Below are 21,713 nucleotides of genomic sequence, written 5' to 3'. Positions count from 1 at the left end.
GAGTGGAAGGGGAGTGAGAGTGTCAGGGGAATAAGAGTGGCAGGGAGTAAGAGTCACAGATGAGTAAGAGTGGCAGTGGAGTAAGAGTGAGAGAGGAGTAAGAGTGGCAGGGGAGTAAGAGTGTCAGGAGAGTAAGAGTGGCAGGAGAGTAAGAGTGGCAGGAGAGTAAGAGTGGCAGGAGAGTAAGAGTGTCAGGGGACTAAGAGTGACAGGGGTGTGAGAGTGTCAGGGGAGTAAGAGTGACGGGAGTAAGAGCGGCAGGGGAGTAAGAGTGACAGATGAGTAAGAGTGGCAGTGGAGTAAGAGTGACAGAGGGGTAAGAGTGACAGGAGAGTAAGAGTGGCAGGGGGTACGAGTGGCAGGAGAGTAAGAGTGGCAGGGGAGTGAGAGTGGAAGGAGAGTAAGAGTGACAGAGAAGTAAGAGTGGCAGGGGAGTAAGAGTGTCAGGGGAGTAAGAGTGGCAGGGGAGTAAGAGTGACAGAGGAGTAAGAGTGTCAGGGGAGTAAGAGTGCCAGAGGAGTAAGAGTGGCAGGAGAGAAAGAGTGGCAGGAGAGAAAGAGTGGCAGGAGTGGCAGGAGAGTAAGAGTGACACAGGAGTAAGAGTGGCAGGAGAGTAAGAGTGGCAGGGGAGTAAGAGTGGCAGGAGAGTAAGAGTGGCAGGAGAGTAAGAGTGGCAGGAGAGTAAGAGTGTCAGGGGAGTAAGAGTGGCAGGAGAGTAAGAGTGACAGAGGAGTAAGAGTGGCAGGAGAGTAACATACATAGTAACATAGTAACATAGTATCTAAGGTTGAAAAAAGACAATTGTCCATCGAGTTCAACCTATTTGTGGTCTCCTATGCACGATTATTTTGTAGAAAATTTTGACTGAAGTTGATGACTGCCGTTACGTTTTACCCCTCTTTTTTATAATAACCATAGTGCGTGACTATGCCCTGTAACCCTGGATATCCTTATCCATTAGGAATTTATCTAACCCATTCTTAAAGCTGTTGACTGAGTCTGCCATTACAACTCCCTCAGGCAGGGAATTCCAAACACGTATCGTCCTTACAGTAAAAAAGCCTTTACGCCGTATTGTGCGGAATCTCCTCTCCTCTAACCTGAGCGAGTGTCCACGAGTTCTCTGTGTTGATCTAACCAAAAACAGGTCCTGCGCAAGATCTGTATAATGTCCCCTTATATATTTGTAAATGTTGATCATGTCCCCTCTTAATCTCCTCTTTTCCAGTGTAAACATGCCTAGTCTTGCAAGCCTTTCCTTGTATTCCAGCGTCTCCATACCCTTAATTAGTTTGGTCGCCCGCCTTTGAACCTTTTCTAGCTCCAGGATATCCTCTTTGTAGTAAGGTGCCCAGAATTGTACACAGTATTCAAGGTGTGGCCTCACAAGTGATTTATATAACGGGAGTATAATACTCTCGTCCCTAGCATCAATTCCCCGTTTTATGCATGCTAATATCTTATTAGCCTTCTTTGCTGCAGTCCTACTTTGGGTACTACTGCTTAGTTTGCTATCTATGAGGACACCTAAGTCCTTTTCCAGTACAGAATCCCCTAATTTTACCCCATTTAGTAGGTAGGTGTTATTTTTGTTCTTGTTACCACAGTGCTTTACCTTACACTTGTCTGTATTGAAGCACATTCTCCATTTCGCTGCCCAAGCTTCTAATTTAACTAAGTCGTTCTGAAGCGACTCAGCATCCCCCTCCGCATTTATAACTTTACACAATTTGGTATCATCTGCAAAAATTGACACCATGCTCTCTAGACCTTCTGTTAGGTCGTTTATGAAAATATTGAACAATAGCGGTCCTAATACTAAGCCTTGCGGCACACCACTTAGCACTTCAGTCCAAGTTGAAAAAGATCCATTAACCACAACGCGCTGCTCCCTATTATCTAACCAGTTTTTGACCCAAGGGCATATTGTGCTTCCTAGCCCTGATTCTTGTAGCTTGTAGATAAGTCTCATGTGTGGTACAGTGTCGAATGCTTTGGCAAAATCTAAAAAGATTACATCCACCTCTTTACCCTGATCTAGGTTTGAGCTTACTGTTTCATAAAAGCCAAGTAAATTGGTTTGACAGGATCTGTCCTCCATAAACCCATGTTGATTCCTTTTAATGACCTTATTGACTTCAAGGAACTTCTGAATACTATCTCTTAGAATACCTTCTAATACTTTCCCCACTATAGATGTAAAACTAACTGGTCTATAATTACCTGGTTCAGCTTTACTTCCCTTTTTGAATATAGGCACTACTTCCACTATACGCCAGTCTTTGGGAACCATACCTGATATTACTGAATCCTTAAAGATCAAAAATAGCGGTTTTGCAAGTTCAGAGTTTAGCTCCATTAGAACCCTTGGGTGAATACCATCGGGACCTGGTGACTTATTAATCTTTAAATGTTTTAATCGGTCACAGACTACTTCCTCGCATAAATAAGTACCTAAATAAGTACCTATCAGTGGGATATTATGTGTTAGTCCCTGAATTGGGTCCTCTCTAGTAAATACTGTTGAAAAAAACTAATTTAGTGTGTCCGCTATGTCATTATCATTTTTGCTTAAGACTCCCAACTTGTCTTTTAAAGGGCCTATACTATCCTTCTTTAATCTCTTGCTATTAATGTATGTAAAGAATTTTTGGGGGTTCGCTTTGTCACTTTTTTTTTTTTGTGTTTTTTTTTTCTTCGCTTTTTCAGTTTCTACTTTAGCCGCTCTTATTTCCTTTTTGCATATTTTGTTACATTGCTTATAGTGCTGAAATGACTCTGCTTGCATTTTTTAAATGCTCTCCTTTTCTTTCCCATAAGTTCCTTTATCTTTTTGTTAAGCCACATCGGTTTATGATTTTTATTCCTTTTTTTTGCTGCTCGTAGGAATAAATTTGAGTGTATTTTTAGCTAGCAGGAATTTTAGTACCTCCCATCATTTCTCCATAGTATTTTTTCCTAAAAACAAACCTTCCCATTCAATATTTTTGAAAAATACCCTCATCTTTTCAAAATTCGCTTTGCTAAAGTTTAGAGTCCTAGTTGAGCCAGTATAGGGCTGTTTATGAAAACTGATATTGAATGTGACCATATTGTGGTCGCTGTTTCCTATGGGTTCCCCTACTATAATACCTGATACCAAATCCCCATTGTTTGTTAATACCAGGTCTAAGATTGCATTGTACCTAGTTGCTTCCTCAATTAGTTGAACTAAGTAGTTATCATTAAGTGTGTTTAAAAACATATTGCCCCTAGCAGTATCACATGAATCGTTTTTCCAGTTTATCTCTGGATAGTTAAAATCTCCCATCACTAGAGGAGAGTAAGAGTGTCAGGGGAGTAAGAGTAGCAGGAGAGTAAGAGTGGCAGGAGAGTAAGAGTGTCAGGGGAGTAAGAGTAGCAGGAGAGTAAGAGTGGCAGAGGAGTAAGAGTGGCAGGAGAGTAAGAGTGGCAGGAGAGTAAGAGTGGCAGGAGAGTAAGAGTGACAGAGGAGTAAGAGTGGCAGGAGAGTAAGAGTGTCAGGGGAGTAAGAGTGGCAGGAGAGTAAGAGTGACAGGAGAGTAAGAGTGACAGAGGAGTAAGAGTGGCAGGAGAGTAAGAGTGGCAGGAGAGTAAGAGTGGCAGGAGAGTAAGAGTGACAGAGGAGTAAGAGTGTCAGGAGAGTAAGAGTGACAGAGGAGTAAGAGTGTCAGGAGAGTAAGAGTGGCAGGAGAGTAAGAGTGGCAGGAGAGTAAGAGTGGCAGAGGAGTAAGAGTGTCAGGATAGTAAGAGTGGCAGGAGAGTAAGAGTGACAGAGGAGTAAGAGTGTCAGGAGAGTAAGAGTGACAGAGGAGTAAGAGTGGCAGGAGAGTAAGAGTGGCAGGAGAGTAAGAGTGGCAGGAGAGTAAGAGTGACAGAGGAGTAAGAGTGTCAGGAGAGTAAGAGTGACAGAGGAGTAAGAGTGGCAGGAGAGTAAGAGTGGCAGGAGAGTAAGAGTGGCAGGAGAGTAAGAGTGGCAGGAGAGTAAGAGTGACAGAGGAGTAAGAGTGTCAGGAGAGTAAGAGTGGCAGGAGAGTAAGAGTGACAGAGGAGTAAGAGTGTCAGGAGAGTAAGAGTGACAGAGGAGTAAGAGTGGCAGGAGAGTAAGAGTGGCAGGAGAGTAAGAGTGACAGAGGAGTAAGAGTGTCAGGAGAGTAAGAGTGACAGAGGAGTAAGAGTGGCAGGAGAGTAAGAGTGGCAGGAGAGTAAGAGTGGCAGGAGAGTAAGAGTGACAGAGGAGTAAGAGTGGCAGGAGAGTAAGAGTGGCAGGAGAGTAAGAGTGACAGAGGAGTAAGAGTGGCAGGAGAGTAAGAGTGACAGGAGAGTAAGAGTGTCAGGGGAGTAAGAGTGGCAGGAGAGTAAGAGTGACAGAGGAGTAAGAGTGACAGGAGAGTAAGAGTGGCAGGAGAGTAAGAGTGGCAGGAGAGTAAGAGTGACAGGAGAGTAAGAGTGACAGGAGAGTAAGAGTGGCAGGAGAGTAAGAGTGACAGAGGAGTAAGAGTGACAGAGGAGTAAGAGTGACAGAGGAGTAAGAGTGGCAGGAGAGTAAGAGTGGCAGGAGAGTAAGAGTGGCAGGAGAGTAAGAGTGGCAGGAGAGTAAGAGTGACAGGAGAGTAAGAGTGTCAGGGGAGTAAGAGTGACAGAGGAGTAAGAGTGGCAGGAGAGTAAGAGTGGCAGGAGAGTAAGAGTGACAGGAGAGTAAGAGTGGCAGGAGAGTAAGAGTGACAGAGGAGTAAGAGTGACAGAGGAGTAAGAGTGGCAGGAGAGTAAGAGTGACAGAGGAGTAAGAGTGGCAGGAGAGTAAGAGTGGCAGGAGAGTAAGAGTGTCAGGGGAGTAAGAGTGGCAGGAGAGTAAGAGTGGCAGGAGAGTAAGAGTGTCAGGGGAGTAAGAGTGGCAGGAGAGTAAGAGTGGCAGGAGAGTAAGAGTGGCAGGAGAGTAAGAGTGGTGGCAGGAGAGTAAGAGTGGTGGCAGGAGAGTAAGAGTGTCAGGGGAGTAAGAGTGGCAGGAGAGTATGAGTGGCAGGGGAGTAAGAGTGGCAGGAGAGTAAGAGTGGCAGGAGAGTAAGAGTGGCAGGAGAGTAAGAGTGGCAGGAGAGTAAGAGTGCCAGGAGAGTAAGAGTGTCAGGGGAGTAAGAGTGTCAGGGGAGTAAGAGTGACAGAGGAGTAAGTGTGGCAGGAGAGTAAGAGTGGCAGGAGAGTAAGAGTGACAGGAGAGTAAGAGTGGCAGGAGAGTAAGAGTGGCAGGAGAGTAAGAGTGACAGAGTAGTAAGAGTGACAGAGGAGTAAGAGTGGCAGGAGAGTAAGAGTGACAGAGGAGTAAGAGTGGCAGGAGAGTAAGAGTGGCAGGAGAGTAAGAGTGTCAGGGGAGTAAGAGTGGCAGGAGAGTAAGAGTGGCAGGAGAGTAAGAGTGGCAGGAGAGTAAGAGTGGCAGGAGAGTAAGTGGCAGGAGAGTAAGAGTGGCAGGAGAGTAAGAGTGGTGGCAGGAGAGTAAGAGTGACAGGAGAGTAAGAGTGGCAGGAGAGTAAGAGTGTCAGGGGAGTAAGAGTGGCAGGAGAGTAAGAGTGGCAGGAGAGTAAGAGTGTCAGGGGAGTAAGAGTGGCAGGAGAGTAAGAGTGGCAGGAGAGTAAGAGTGGCAGGAGAGTAAGAGTGTCAGGGGAGTAAGAGTGGCAGGAGAGTAAGAGTGGCAGGAGAGTAAGAGTGGCAGGAGAGTAAGAGTGGCAGGAGAGTAAGAGTGACAGAGGAGTAAGAGTGGCAGGAGAGTAAGAGTGACAGGAGAGTAAGAGTGTCAGGGGAGTAAGAGTGGCAGGAGAGTAAGAGTGGCAGGAGAGTAAGAGTGACAGAGGAGTAAGAGTGGCAGGAGAGTAAGAGTGACAGAGGAGTAAGAGTGACAGGAGAGTAAGAGTGACAGAGGAGTAAGAGTGGCAGGAGAGTAAGAGTGGCAGGAGAGTAAGAGTGACAGAGGAGTAAGAGTGACAGGAGAGTAAGAGTGACAGAGGAGTAAGAGTGGCAGGAGAGTAAGAGTGGCAGGAGAGTAAGAGTGACAGAGGAGTAAGAGTGGCAGGAGAGTAAGAGTGACAGAGGAGTAAGAGTGACAGGAGAGTAAGAGTGACAGAGGAGTAAGAGTGGCAGGAGAGTAAGAGTGACAGGAGAGTAAGAGTGACAGGAGAGTAAGAGTGTCAGGGGAGTAAGAGTGGCAGGAGAGTAAGAGTGACAGAGGAGTAAGAGTGACAGAGGAGTAAGAGTGGCAGGAGAGTAAGAGTGGCAGGAGAGTAAGAGTGGCAGGAGAGTAAGAGTGACAGAGGAGTAAGAGTGGCAGGAGAGTAAGAGTGACAGGAGAGTAAGAGTGTCAGGGGAGTAAGAGTGGCAGGAGAGTAAGAGTGACAGAGGAGTAAGAGTGGCAGGAGAGTAAGAGTGGCAGGAGAGTAAGAGTGACAGGGGACTAAGAGTGATAGGAGAGTAAAGCTGGGTACACACCTATACAATCGATGGCCAGTTCTCCTGATATCGGGTGAACGCCTGTAGATTGTATAGGTGTGTACTCTGTACCAATGCAGGAGTGTTAGCCGATAAATGGCATATAACGCTCCTGCAACGGTCTGGACTGGGAGGTCATATGTTATGTGCTGCACATGCGACCTCACAATCCCCATAGAGGAGCCGCTAAACCCCCCTCCCCTGCTGCTAACTTCACCTCACAGGAGGTCACAGGGGTCTCAGCTGGGTACACAGAGAGTCCGGCTAATAAGGAGCGTTTTACCTGTTCAGCCGTGGATTGCACAGGTGTGTACCCAGCTTAAGAGTGACAGGAGAGTAAGAGTGACAGAAGAGTAAGAGTGACATAATAGAATGACAAGATAGTAAGAGTAACAGGAGAGTAAGAATGCCAGGACAGAAGGTTGACAGGATAGTGATATTGAAAGGATGGTGAAAGTAACAGGATTGCAAGAGTAACAGAATGGGCAGATTGAAAATATATTAAGAATTACTGTGTAGTATGAGTGACAGGGTGGTATGGGTGACAGGATAATACAAGTGACAGGATGGTATGGGTGACAGGATAATACAAGTGACAGGATGGTATGGGTGACAGGATGGTATGGGTGACAGGATAATACAAGTGACAGGATGGTATGGGTGACAGGATGGTATGGGTGACAGGATGGTATGAGTGACAGGATGGTATGAGTGACAGGATGGTATGGGTGACAGGATGGTATGAGTGACAGGATGGTATGAGTGACAGGATGGTATGGGTGACAGGATAATACAAGTGACAGGATGGTATGGGTGACAGGATGGTATGAGTGACAGGATGGTATGGGTGACAGGATAATACAAGTGACAGGATAGTAGGGTGACAGGATGGTAAGAGTGACAGAATAATATGAGTGACAGGATAGTAAGACAGGATAGTAGGGTGACAGGATGGTATGAGTGACAGGATGGTACGAGTGACAGGATAGAAAGAGTGACAGGATGGTAAGACAGGATAGTAAGAGTGACAGGATGGTAAGAGTGACAGGATAGTACGAGTGACAGGATAGTCCGAGTGACAGAATGGTAAGAGTGACAGGATAGTAAGACAGGATAGTAAGAGTGACAGGATGGTAAGAGTGACAGAATAGTAAGAGTGACAGAATAGTAAGAGTGATAGGATAGTAAGAGTGACAGGATGGTAAGGGTGACAGGATGGTATGGGTGAAAGGATGGTAAGAGTGACAGGAAGGTAAAAGTGACAGGATGGTATGGGTTACAGGATAATACAAGTGACAGGATAGTAGGGTAACAGGATGGTAAGAGTGACAGGATGGTATGAGTGACAGGATGGTATGGGTGACAGGATAATACAAGTGACAGTATAGTAGGGTGACAGGATGGTTAGAGTGACAGGATAGTAGGGTGACAGGATGGTAAGAGTGACAGGATGGTATGAGTGAAAGGATAGTAAGAGTGACAGGATGGTATGGGTGACAGGATGGTATGGGTGACAGGATGGTAAGAGTGTCAGGAAGGTAAGAGTGACAGGGTGGTATGGGTGACAGGATGGTAAGAGTGACAGGAAGGTAAGAGTGACAGGATGGTATGGGTGACAGGATAATACAAGTGACAGGATGGTATGGGTGACAGGATGGTATGGGTGACAGGATGGTATGAGTGACAGGATGGTATGGGTGACAGGATAATACAAGTGACAGGATAGTAGGGTGGCAGGATGGTAAGAGTGACAGGATGGTATTGGTGACAGGATGGTAAGAGTGACAGGATGGTAAGAGTGACAGGATAATAAGGGTGACAGGATGGTATGGGTGACAGGATAATATGAGTGACAGGATAGTAAGACAGGATAGTAGGGTGACAGGATGGTATGAGTGATAGGATGGTACGAGTGACAGGATAGTAAGAGCGACAGGATGGTAAGATAGGATAGTAAGATTGACAGGATGGTATGAGTGACAGGATAGTACGAGTGACAGAATGGTAAGAGTGACAGGATGGTAAGAGTGACAGGATAGTAAGAGTGACAGGATAGTAAGAGTGACAGGATGGTAAGAGTGACAGGATAGTAAGACAGGATAGTAAGAGTGACAGGATAGTAAGAGTGACAGGATGGTATGGGTGAAAGGTTGGTAAGAGTGACAGGATAGTAAGAGTGACAGGATAGTAAGACAGGATAGTAAGAGTGACAGGATAGTAAGACAGGATAATAAGAGTGACAGGATGGGAAGAGTGACAGGATAATACAAGTGACAGGATAATACGAGTGACAGGATAGTATGAGTGGCAGGATGGTAAGAGTGACAGGATAGTACGAGTGACAGGATAGTAAGACAGGATGGTATGGGTGAAAGGATGGTATAAGTGGCAGGATAATACAAGTGACAGGATAGTAATACAGTATAGCAGGGTGACAGGATGGTATGAGTGACAGGATAGTAAGAGTGACAGGATGGTAAGAGTGATAGGATGGTAAGAGTGACAGGATAGTAAGAGTGACAGGATAGTACGAGTGACAGGATAATATTAGTGACAGGATAGTAATACAGTATAGTAGGGTGACAGGATAATATTAGTGACAGGATAGTAGTAAGACAGTATAGTAGGGTGACAGGATGGTAAGAGTGACAGGATGGTATGAGTGACTGGATAATACAAGTGACAGGATAGTAATACAGTATAGTAGGGTGACAGGATAATATTAGTGACAGGATAGTAGTAAGACAGTATAGTAGGGTGACAAGATGGTAAGAGTGACAGGATAGTACGAGTGACAGGATAATACAAGTGACAGGATAGTAATACAGTATAGTAGGGTGACAGGATAATATTAGTGACAGGATAGTAGTAAGACAGTATAGTAGGGTGACAGGATGGTATGAGTGACTGGATAATACAAGTGACAGGATAGTAATACAGTATAGTAGGGTGACAGGATAATATTAGTGACAGGATAGTAGTAAGACAGTATAGTAGGGTGACAGGATAGTAAGAGTGACAGGATGGTATGAGTGACTGGATAATACAAGTGACAGGATAGTAATACAGTATAGTAGGGTGACAGGATAATATTAGTGACAGGATAGTAGTAAGACAGTATAGTAGGGTGACAGGATGGTATGAGTGACTGTATGGTATGAGTGACTGGATAATACAAGTGACAGGATAGTAATACAGTATAGTAGGGTGACAGGATAATATTAGTGACAGGATAGTAGTAAGACAGTATAGTAGGGTGACAGGATGGTATGAGTGACTGGATGGTATGAGTGACTGGATAATACAAGTGACAGGATAGTAATACAGTATAGTAGGGTGACAGGATAATATTAGTGACCGGATAGTAGTATGACAGTATAGTAGGGTGACAGGATGGTATGAGTGACTGGATGGTATGAGTGACTGGATAATACAAGTGACAGGATAGTAATACAGTATAGTAGGGTGACAGGATAATATTAGTGACAGGATAGTAGTAAGACAGTATAGTAGGGTGACAGGATGGTATGAGTGACTGTATGGTATGAGTGACTGGATAATACAAGTGACAGGATAGTAATACAGTATAGTAGGGTGACAGGATAATATTAGTGACAGGATAGTAGTAAGACAGTATAGTAGGGTGACAGGATGGTAAGAGTGACAGGATAGTACGAGTGACAGGATAATACAAGTGACAGGATAGTAATACAGTATAGTAGGGTGACAGGATAATATTAGTGACCGGATAGTAGTATGACAGTATAGTAGGGTGACAGGATGGTATGAGTGACTGGATGGTATGAGTGACTGGATAATACAAGTGACAGGATAGTAATACAGTATAGTAGGGTGACAGGATAATATTAGTGACAGGATAGTAGTAAGACAGTATAGTAGGGTGACAGGATGGTATGAGTGACTGTATGGTATGAGTGACTGGATAATACAAGTGACAGGATAGTAATACAGTATAGTAGGGTGACAGGATAATATTAGTGACAGGATAGTAGTAAGACAGTATAGTAGGGTGACAGGATGGTATGAGTGACTGGATGGTATGAGTGACTGGATAATACAAGTGACAGGATAGTAATACAGTATAGTAGGGTGACAGGATAATATTAGTGACAGGATAGTAGTAAGACAGTATAGTAGGGTGACAGGATGGTATGAGTGACTGGATGGTATGAGTGACTGGATAATACAAGTGACAGGATAGTAATACAGTATAGTAGGGTGACAGGATAATATTAGTGACAGGATAGTAATACAGTATAGTAGGGTGACAGGATAATATTAGTGACCGGATAGTAGTATGACAGTATAGTAGGGTGACAGGATGGTATGAGTGACTGGATGGTATGAGTGACTGGATAATACAAGTGACAGGATAGTAATACAGTATAGTAGGGTGACAGGATAATATTAGTGACAGGATAGTAGTAAGACAGTATAGTAGGCTGACAGGATGGTAAGAGTGACAGGATGATATGAGTGACTGGATAATACAAGTGACAGGATAGTAATACAGAATAGTAGGGTGACAGGATAATATTAGTGACAGGATAGTAGTAAGACAGTATAGTAGGGTGACAGGATAATATTAGTGACAGGATAGTAGTAAGACAGTATAGTAGGCTGACAGGATGGTAAGAGTGACAGGATGATATGAGTGACTGGATAATACAAGTGACAGGATAGTAATACAGAATAGTAGGGTGACAGGATAATATTAGTGACAGGATAGTAGTAAGACAGTATAGTAGGGTGACAGGATAATATTAGTGACAGGATAGTAGTAAGACAGTATAGTAGGGTGACAGGATGGTAAGAGTGACAGGATAGTATGAGTGACTGGATAATATTAGTGACAGGATAGTAATACAGTATAGTAGGGTGACAGGATAATATTAGTGACAGGATAGTGGTAAGACAGTATAGTAGGCTGACAGGATGATATGAGTGACTGGATAATACAAGTGACAGGATAGTAATACAGAATAGTAGGGTGACAGGATAATATTAGTGACAGGATAGTAGTAAGACAGTATAGTAGGGTGACAGGATAATATTAGTGACAGGATAGTAGTAAGACAGTATAGTAGGGTGACAGGATGGTAAGAGTGACAGGATGGTATGAGTGACTGGATAATACAAGTGACAGGATAGTAATACAGTATAGTAGGGTGACAGGATGCACATTGTGCCACTTCATATTGTTTCTTGTTACTTTGGCTCCCGGCACACCCACGGCACATCTCCTGCCACTGGACGTGGTCAGCATTAATCTGCGCCCATAAACATACAGTAACTACTCATCAATTTAAGAATTTTAAAAGGCCGTGAGAGTCAGGGTCAATGTTTTAGTTATAGTTGATAACTAGGGTCACGCCTGGGGTTTATACTTTTTGGTGCAGGGGAGTCGCTGTGAGCCCTTAAAAAAGAAAAATAGGAATGTGACCTACTCTGCCGGAAGACAATTGGACTCCCCAAAATTTTGTGACTCCCCCAGTTTGCTGTGGGATAGTAGGCAAGTATGGATCGAGGAGAAACGTATTAATTTTATGTGCAAAATTCAGATCATTAGCATATAAGATTCCTTCTGTCTGTAATAATGACTTCACCCCTTTCTAGCACTTATCCTATTGGCGGTCGCATGTCTGTGACTTGTGCAAACGCCACTACCTGCTGTACATCCGTGCATCTGACCGTGCAAGGACTGAGATGCCCACTCTGTAATAGCGATTGGTGCGCCTTTCACCACCACACCCATGACATTTCCATAACACGCCGACGAGGAGGACATTCTCCATGAATGCACTAAGACAGCTTCCTGTCACCTCTCAGGAACACCCTCTCCATTTTCATTACACTTCTCTGTGCATGCGCCCAAAATTGCAACTGGGGCTCTGCACGGACACAATTGGGATGCAAACGGGGGGACGACGACTTAAGTGTGTGTGCAGTAGCAAAAAACAATTGCTCCACTGCGTCTGACATCGGCGGTGGAATCAGACCCTAAACAGTATCGGACTGGGGCATAAAGGGCCCGCCGAGGGTATGCAGTAGCAGGGGCCCATGCTTAAGGGGTGTGTCCTGCCATCGAAGTGGGTGTGTCCAACTACTACAGATTCTTGGTAAACCTTTATAGAGGGCATAATGAGCAAGACTACAATAGAGCTGCTACAGGGGTGTGTCCTGACTGCCACTTTTATTGGCAGGAGAGCAAATATTTACTTCATCTGTGGTCCTGCTCCACCAGGTAACTGACCCTCTAATAGAGTAACAATGTATAACTGGAATGCACGGTCTGGAACCTGAGGAAGGGGTACCTCAGGTAGAGGGGCCCACTGGAGATTTCCCTTGTACCCCGGTGGGCCAGTATAACCCTGGAACCTATATTTGGTGCCGAACTACTTACACTTGGTTGTGATGGACAGACGGGGCAACATTCTCCAAATGGGATCTCTGGGTTTTCACAATTTAAATCAGTCACGTCATCGCAGATGATCTCATCGCACAGCACGGCTCCAGTGTCGCAGACGCAGATTTGGCAAGGTTCTGGTTTCCAAACGTCCCTGTCAGCATAAACTTGTCCAAGATATGTACATGCTCCTTGTATAACTAGAAAAAATTAAACAGAAAGATCACATAAATTCAGTATGAAAAAAATAATAATAAAAAAATGACATTAAAAAAAGAATATATATATATATATATATATATATATATATATACTGCTCAAAAAAATAAAGGAATAAAGGGAACACTTAAACAACACAATGTAACTCCAAGTCAATCACACTTCTGTGAAATCAAACTGTCCACTTAGGAAGCAACACTGATTGACAATCAATTTCACATGCTGCAAATGGAATAGACAACAGGTGGGAATTATAGGCAATTAGCAAGACACCCCCAATAAAGGAGTTGTTCTGCTCCTATGCTTTCTGGCTGATGTTTTGGTCACTTTTGAAAGCTGGCGGTGCTTTCACTCTAGTGGTAGCATGAGACGGAGTCTACAACCCACACAAGTGGCTCAGGTAGTGCAGCTCATCCAGGATGGCACATCAATGCGAGCTGTGGCAAGAAGGTTTGCTGTGTCTGTCAGCGTAGTGTCCAGAGCATGGAGGCGCTACCAGGAGACAGGCCAGTACATCAGGAGACGTGGAGGAGGCCGTAGGAGGGCAACAACCCAGCAGCAGGACCGCTACCTCCGCCTTTGTGCAAGGAGGCACAGGAGGAGCACTGCCAGAGCCCTGCAAAATGACCTCCAGCAAGCCACAAATGTGCATGTGTCTACTCAAACGATCAGCAACAGACTCCATGAGGTTGGTATGAGGGCCCGACGTCCACAGGTGGGGGTTGTGCTTACAGCCCAACACTGTGCAGGACGTTTGGCATTTGCCAGAGAACACCAAGATTGTCAAATTCGCCACTGGAGCCCTATGCTCTTCACAGATGAAAGCAGGTTCTCACTGAGCACATGTGACAGACGTGACAGAGTCTGGAGACGCCAAGGAGAACGTTCTGCTGCCTGCAACGTCCTCCAGAATGATCGGTTTGGCAGTGGGTCAGTAATGGTGTGGGGTGGCATTTCTTTTGGGGGCCGCACAGCCCTCCATGTGCTCGCCAGAGGTAGCCTGACTGCCATTAGGTATCGAGATGAGATCCTCAGACCCCTTGTGAGACCATATGCTGGTGCGGTTGGCCCTGGGTACCTCCTAATGCAAGACAATGCTAGGCCTCATGGTGGCTGCAGCGTGTCAGCAGTTCCTGCAAGACGAAGGCATGGATGCTATGGACTGGCCCGCCCGTACCCCAGACTTGAATCCAATTGAGCACATCTGGGACATCATGTCTCGTTCCATCCACCAACGCCACGTTGCACCACAGACTGTCCAGGAGTTGGCGGATGCTTTAGTCCAGGTCTGGGAGGAGATCCCTCAGGAGACCATCCGCCACCTCATCAGGAGCATGCCCAGGCATTGTAGGGAGGTCATACAGGCACGTGGAGGGCACACACACTACTGAGCCTCATTTTGACTTGTTTTAAGGACATTACATCAAAGTTGGATCAACCTGTAGTGTGTTTTTCCACTTTAATTTTGAGTGTGACTCCAAATCCAGACCTCAATGGGTTAATAAATTTGATTTCCATTGATAATTTTTGTGTGATTTTGTTGTCAGCACATTCAACTATGTAAAGAACAAAGTATTTAATAAGAATATTTCATTCATTCAGATCTAGGATGTTAGGATGTGTTATTTTAGTGCTCCCTTTATTTTTTTGAGCAGTGTATGTATATATATATATAGTGATTTAGAATTTTGGATATGGGATACTCAACCAGTATATATAATATACATTGTGGTCCATAAGTGTGTAAACATCATTATAAAAAGGAAATATTAATTCAGTGTCTATACATTTGACATCAAGGTCGGGGAAAACATTTTGGAGTATATCACAAGTATGGCGGCCATCTTGAAGTCGGCCATCTTGGATGCAACTCTAATTTTTCTAATTGGGAAGGTAGTCCTGGAACATATCAATCAGATGTAGAATTTCATAAGAAAAACGATGGTGCTCTTCCTTTTAACATATCTTTATTCATTCTTGAGTTTTAACTGAGTTTTCTATTGCAGGTAGCAACATTAATATTTCCTTACTCATTTCCGTTTTATACTAGTGTTCAGAGCCGGCCCTAGCCAATTTGATGCCCTAGGCAAAATTTTGTCTGGTGTCCCCTAGCTCGGCCGCTAGTTCTGCATCTGTACCTGCAACGCTCAGGTAGTGGGGCCCACCGGGGGGTTACCCTGTGGGCCAGTTCAACTCTGCACAATGCCACACAGTAATGACCATAATACATATAATTCCACACAGTAATGCACTTTACACATATGCCCCACATTAGTAATGCCCATAATACACATAATGCCACACAGTAATGCACCTTACACATATGCCCGACATTAGTAATGCCCATAATACACATATACTGCCACAGATACTGCCACACTTGCTGGTTATACAAAAAGATCAGTATCAAACATGTAGAAACTGTCCATTCTCTGCACTATTTAGTGTGTTTGCTGGTGTCTGTTACTGCATGCCCTTTACTTTATACTGTGGGAGCTAAATGCTCTGCCCTCCATTCTGATGTATCCGAAAGTCACGCTGCACTGATGTTTCATATAGAAATAGCACAACGCAACTTACTGACCACGTTACAGTGCTAGATGGCAGGGGAATTTTACGGTATGGACTGACTAGGAAATAAAGTGTGGGGAGAACACTGCCCATGTTATGTCCCTGCAGTCACCTGGGGTTTGCACAGGGATAAGGGACACAGGATAACAGGGTCCCCCTCCCCTATGTGCACAAGCAGTATAGGTGATGTCAGGTTTCTGTGAAGCAGTCTTCCAAAATACACGTGTTATAGAAGCCATCCAGTAATAACCTTATATAGTCAGTGAAAATGTCACAGGTCCAGGAATTGCATTTACTTGGCTTCTGCTGTCTGTCTGAGGTCTCACAAGTCAGGGGCATTCAAGCATGTCAGAGGAAGTTTAAGGCACAGTGTGCATTTTTTTTTACAAATGTAAACAGCAGTGTATACATGTACTGATTGAATACATTTAGATAGTAACAGTTAGTTTGCGGACTGTCCCTCCCAGCATGAGATACTGAAGGGACATGCTTGGATGCCCCTAGACATGCTTGGATGCCCTAGGCAAATGCCTAGCCTGCCTATAGCTAAGGCCGGCTCTGCTAGTGTTTCCACACTTATGGACCACCCTGTATATATGAAATAAATAAGACATATGTTTGTTTCTTAAGGGTGCAGTAAGTGCAAGACATCCTGGGAGGCAAAAAGCAGAAATGTTCATGTTTCTAGCGCAGCTCAGAGTGCGCAAAGCCTTGATTGATTCCATTATATAACATGTCCCCCCCCCCGTCTGCCTGTACATTATCTTTAATAAATGTTCTCTGTAGAACACATCCAGCAAACAGCTTTATATTGGTTTTGTAGTCTTCTCCACTGACAGACTGCTCCATAGAATTGGGGTAGTGTATCAAGCCTTGGAGAGAGATAAAGTGGAGAAGATACCCAAAGCTACCAATCACCCCCTTTATCTGGCACAATCTTTGAAATGACATTTATAAGCTGATTAATTGCTTTAGGCAATTGCCCCACTTTCTCTCTCTCCAAAGCTTGGTACATCTTCCCCCTCCCCGATCTGTGGATTTTCAGTATCATCTGGGGTCTATTTATGAAGTAGTGTAACGTGTGGAGAAGTGAGCCAGTGGAGAAGTTGCCCATGGCAACCAATCAGCTGCTACATATAGTTTTATAGAATGCACTTTCTAAGTGATACCTCAACACTGATTGGTTGCCATAGGCAACTTTTCTACTGGCTCACTTCTCCACTCTTTTCACTGCTTTATGAATAGATCCCTCAGAGTTACTGCCAGCAGCATATTATATCACTTCGCCTACATAGTAATCGCATGTATGTACTAACATATGCGATTAGTATAGCAAAGGACAGCTCTCACCAATAAGAGCTGTCCCTTGCGATGCCGCCTGCTGCTGCTGCTAGAGGAAAGGAGGCGGGTGCTTACCCGCACTGTGACTCCGGGGGAAGGAGGGACAGACTCGCAGGCTCCTCCCCTGCTGCTGTCACCAATCAGCACAGCCTGGGGCTGGGAAAGGAGTTGCCTGTACGGCATGAAGATTGGCTGCCAGGCGGGAGAAGGAGGGCGTCAGCAGGCTGCCAAGAGAAATCCTGGGCTCCGGAACAACAACTATATGGGCCCCCCACCACCCTGGAGGCGGTGTGGCCACAGAAGGGGGTGGGGGGTTAGGGCCACACCTCTTGGGGGGGGGGTGTCTAGCACATGAGAAGCCCCCACTCACAGGAGCATGACATGCCTTTTCAGGGGGCATGGCCTAATCACAGGAAGCGTGGGCCTGGGGCCCCACTGGACCCCTCCATCAGACCTGGGCCCAGGTAATTGGTACCCCCCCCCTCTCTCGGCACCGCTGGGCTGCAGGGGCAGGACATCCCGCCAGCGGTGCCTAGAGCTAGGCGCTGGAAGGACCTACGGCCGGAGGCCTCCTCCACCCAGAGGTACACGGGGTGGGGGGGGGGGAGTGTGGGGATCCGATTGGATCCCTCAGGATGGTTGCGGAAGGAAGCCCATATGCTTCTATAAGGTAACGCCATCAAAAGCTGGTGTTACCCTCCGCACTGAAAACCCAACAGCCAGGCAGTAGTACATATGAGAATGCGGCAAAACCCCCCACATTTTCACTTTAGTACATCCTGCCCTATGTATGAAAAATGACAGGAGCTGGTTGGCTGATACTTTATCTCTCTCCACTTTATCTCTCTCTCGCGCGGCTTAATACATCTTACCCTGTGACTGCAATTCAGTCGCCGTGCATGCCCAGGGTGGCAGACCATCGATGATCACTCAGCTGCGTGACCATTGGATTAGCGTACAGCCATGATTCAGGCCCATTGTAACTACTGATAGTGTACGTAGTATGATATACCGGACTGTGCACTGCAGTGAGTACACCATAGTCCTGGGAACGCAGTATAATGTAATATATATAGAACTAGGTACCAGCCCGTCAACACGACAGTAATGTGCGCGCCCGTATAAAGCACCACTTGAATAGCTCTGTCAGGCACCATCTAGTGGACAATGGCACGCACAATTCCCCCCATAGAGGTGAGGTGCAAAACTCGTGTTAAACTTTTGACCTGTTGACATTTTAAATGTCAGTATTTTGACCGTGTCCACATTTTAAACGTCGGTATTTAGACCATGTCGGTATCTTGACCGTCGGTCAATTGTTGTCGGTATTTTGACAGCCGTGATTTTGATTTTAGGTAAATCATACGTCATGTCTGGGGGCGCAGCACTTGGATCCTCGCTAATGTAAACGGGATGCATCTATCTCCTACAGACGCCTCCTGCTGCGTAACAATTTTCACTGCGGCTGCGCAATTTCATACACACACGAATCAGCCCAGTATGCGCCTGATTTCCTGGTAATGGGTTTATTATATTCTCTCTAATTGAGTTCTCGTGTGATAATCATTATTATTTTATGGTTATTATAGTAACTTACCACGTGAACGCGCAGTACTCCGGATTTATTTGCAGTGTGAACAGGGGTCCTGGCAAGTTCCCGGGTCGTCTGACCCGGTATTTCAACCCGGGAATAAAGAAGGGTTATTCCCGGGTCAATACCGGGTCAGGCGCAAGTGTGAACGGTGTTCCCGGATCGATGCGATCCGAGACCCATTCACACTATAGGAGCGGGCGGCGCTTGTAGATCATCTGATCTCCAAGCGCCGCCCCCTGCATGTGACCCGTCTCAGGGCCGCCAGTCTGAACGGTGTCTCAAGCGGGTTGCACCTGGGAAAGTCTCGTGCACGATTCCTGGGTGCAACCCCGCCATTGTCAGTCTGAACATGGTATTATTTAATGCTGTTTGCAGGGCTCACTGTTTAGTAAGACAGAATCATTTTTATCTCTGTTTACTAATCCCCTTTATCTCCCCTTGAGCCGTGTAATCAGTTTGTTTCATGTATATTCAGCCTCTTACAAACAGTCTTCTCAGCTGATGAATAATGTGGGTATGGCAGAGAGACACAGACATTCCTCTACGTCTCAGGTGAAAGGTCAATCTGCCAGGATTTCGGGGAGTTAGTAATGGAATTTAAGGCAGCACCTTCAGGTAAGACCCTCTTAAACATTGCAGAGCTAAACTGGACTGCTACCACGCCCAAACCTTTCCCGTTTCCGAAGCGCGCACCCAAACACAGTACATTTGTCCCAGGGTCATAGAAGGCATTTTAGTAGCAAATTAGTTACAATAAAGTTATTCAAACAATATATCTGAACATATATAAGATGGACGAAACGCGTTGGGTGTACCTCAAGTGACTTTCCATTTTTAAAGATAAGCACTTTTGTTCTCTTATCTTAAGCATTCTTACATCTTTTATTGTTGTTATGTTTCTAGCTATGATTTTATATGCATTTTAGATACACTATATGTCATAATTGTTTAAGCCCATTCTTTTATATATCCCCCTCTTTTTACTAATATAAGAAATTCATTTTTATTCTATTATATAAATAAATATCTTAATTTTTTATATATAAATACGTATCCTTTTATTCTTCATATTCATATCCTTATGTGTAGACATTGCTAGTCACTAGCACCCCTACCCCTCTTTTCACGCCCTTAAATTATTAGGCAGCTTTTCCCTGCCACCTTTTTGGGGTCAGCTGACGCCTTATACCTATAAAGGAGTGTCTACACCCTTGGTTATTTTTAAACCCTGTACTTGGCCTGCTCACATATACCTGTGGCGCCATACTTCTACCACTTCATATATATATATATATATATATATATATATAATTACACTCACTTTTTCAGAAATTTAGAAAAATAAATTACCAGCACTCACGGTTGAGGTGAACGTGAAAAGAGTTTTATTCTTCAAGAAAAATCCATGTGAAGCACAATCTGGTAGCCGTGACCATGACTACCAGATTGTGCTTCACATGGATTCTTCTTGAAGAATAAAACTAGAGATGAGCGGGTTCGGTTTCTCTGAATCCGAACCCGCCCGAACTTCATGGTTTTTTTCACGGGTCCGAGCAGACTCGGATCCTCCCGCCTTGCTCGGTTAACCCGAGCGCGCCCGAACGTCATCATGACGCTGTCGGATTCTCGCGAGACTCGGATTCTATATAAGGAGCCGCGCGTCGCCGCCATTTTCACACGTGCATTGAGATTGATAGGGAGAGGACGTGGCTGGCGTCCTCTCCATTTAGATTAGAAGAGAGAGAGAGAGAGATTGACCTGATTTACTGGAGCTTAGGAGTACTGTATAAGAGTAGAGAGTGCAGAGTTTACTAGTGACTGACCACAGTGACCACCAGACAGTGCAGTTTTATTTAATATATCCGTTCTCTGCCTGAAAAAAACGATACACACAGTGACTCAGTCACATACCATATCTGTGTGCACTGCTCAGCCCAGTGTGCTGCATCATCTATGTATATATATCTGACTGTGCTCAGCTCACACAGCTTATAATTGTGGGGGAGACTGGGGAGCACTGCAGTGCCAGTTATAGGTTATAGCAGGAGCCAGGAGTACATATTATATTAAAATTAAACAGTGCACACTTTTGCTGCAGGAGTGCCACTGCCAGTGTGACTGACCAGTGACCTGACCACACTGACCACCAGTATAGTTAGTAGTATACTATATTGTGATTGCCTGAAAAAGTTAAACACTCGTCGTGTGACTTCACTTGTGTGGTGTTTTTTTTTTTATTCTATAAAAAACTCATTCTGCTGACAGACAGTGTCCAGCAGGTCCGTCATTATATAATATATACCTGTCCGGCTGCAGTAGTGATATATATATATTTTTTATATCATTATTTATCATCCAGTCGCAGCAGACACAGTACGGTAGTTCACGGCTGTAGCTACCTCTGTGTCGGCACTCGGCAGTCCATCCATAATTGTATACCACCTACCCGTGGTTTTTTTTTCTTTCTTCTTTATACATACATACTACTACATCTCTTTATCAACCAGTCTATATTAGCAGCAGACACAGTACAGTACGGTAGTCCATGGCTGTAGCTACCTCTGTGTCGGCACTCGGCAGTCCGTCCATAGTTGTATACCACCTACCCGTGGTTTTTTTTTCTTTCTTCTTTATACATACATACTACTACATCTCTTTATCAACCAGTCTATATTAGCAGCAGACACAGTACAGTACGGTAGTTCACGGCTGTAGCTACCTCTGTGTCGGCACTCGGCAGTCCGTCCATAATTGTATACCACCTACCCGTGGTTTTTTTTTCTTTCTTCTTTATACATACATACTACTACATCTCTTTATCAACCAGTCTATATTAGCAGCAGACACAGTACAGTACGGTAGTCCACGGCTGTAGCTACCTCTGTGTCGGCACTCGGCAGTCCGTCCATAATTGTATACCACCTACCCGTGGTTTTTTTTTCTTTCTTCTTTATACATACATACTACTACATCTCTTTATCAACCAGTCTATATTAGCAGCAGACACAGTACAGTACGGTAGTTCACGGCTGTAGCTACCTCTGTGTCGGCACTCGGCAGTCCGTCCAT

The 21,713-nt window shown here is 44.8% G+C and overlaps 1 protein-coding gene across 1 annotated transcript in view; it reads right to left on the bottom strand.

The window, feature by feature from the left end:
* Positions 1-21,713, bottom strand: part of COL3A1 (collagen type III alpha 1 chain) — a 120,237-nt gene that overhangs the window by 67,087 nt on the left and 31,437 nt on the right. The window contains exon 2 of the mRNA XM_063932733.1: positions 12,917-13,119. Coding sequence (XP_063788803.1) covers positions 12,917-13,119 — 203 coding nt within the window. The remainder of the gene's footprint in view (positions 1-12,916; positions 13,120-21,713) is intronic.

The sequence above is a fragment of the Pseudophryne corroboree genome, chromosome 7 (genome assembly GCF_028390025.1).
Source record: "Pseudophryne corroboree isolate aPseCor3 chromosome 7, aPseCor3.hap2, whole genome shotgun sequence".
In the NCBI taxonomy this organism is placed as follows: domain Eukaryota; kingdom Metazoa; phylum Chordata; class Amphibia; order Anura; family Myobatrachidae; genus Pseudophryne; species Pseudophryne corroboree.
Note: the sequence above shows the minus strand (reverse complement) of the source record. Positions and strands in the feature narration are given on the sequence as shown.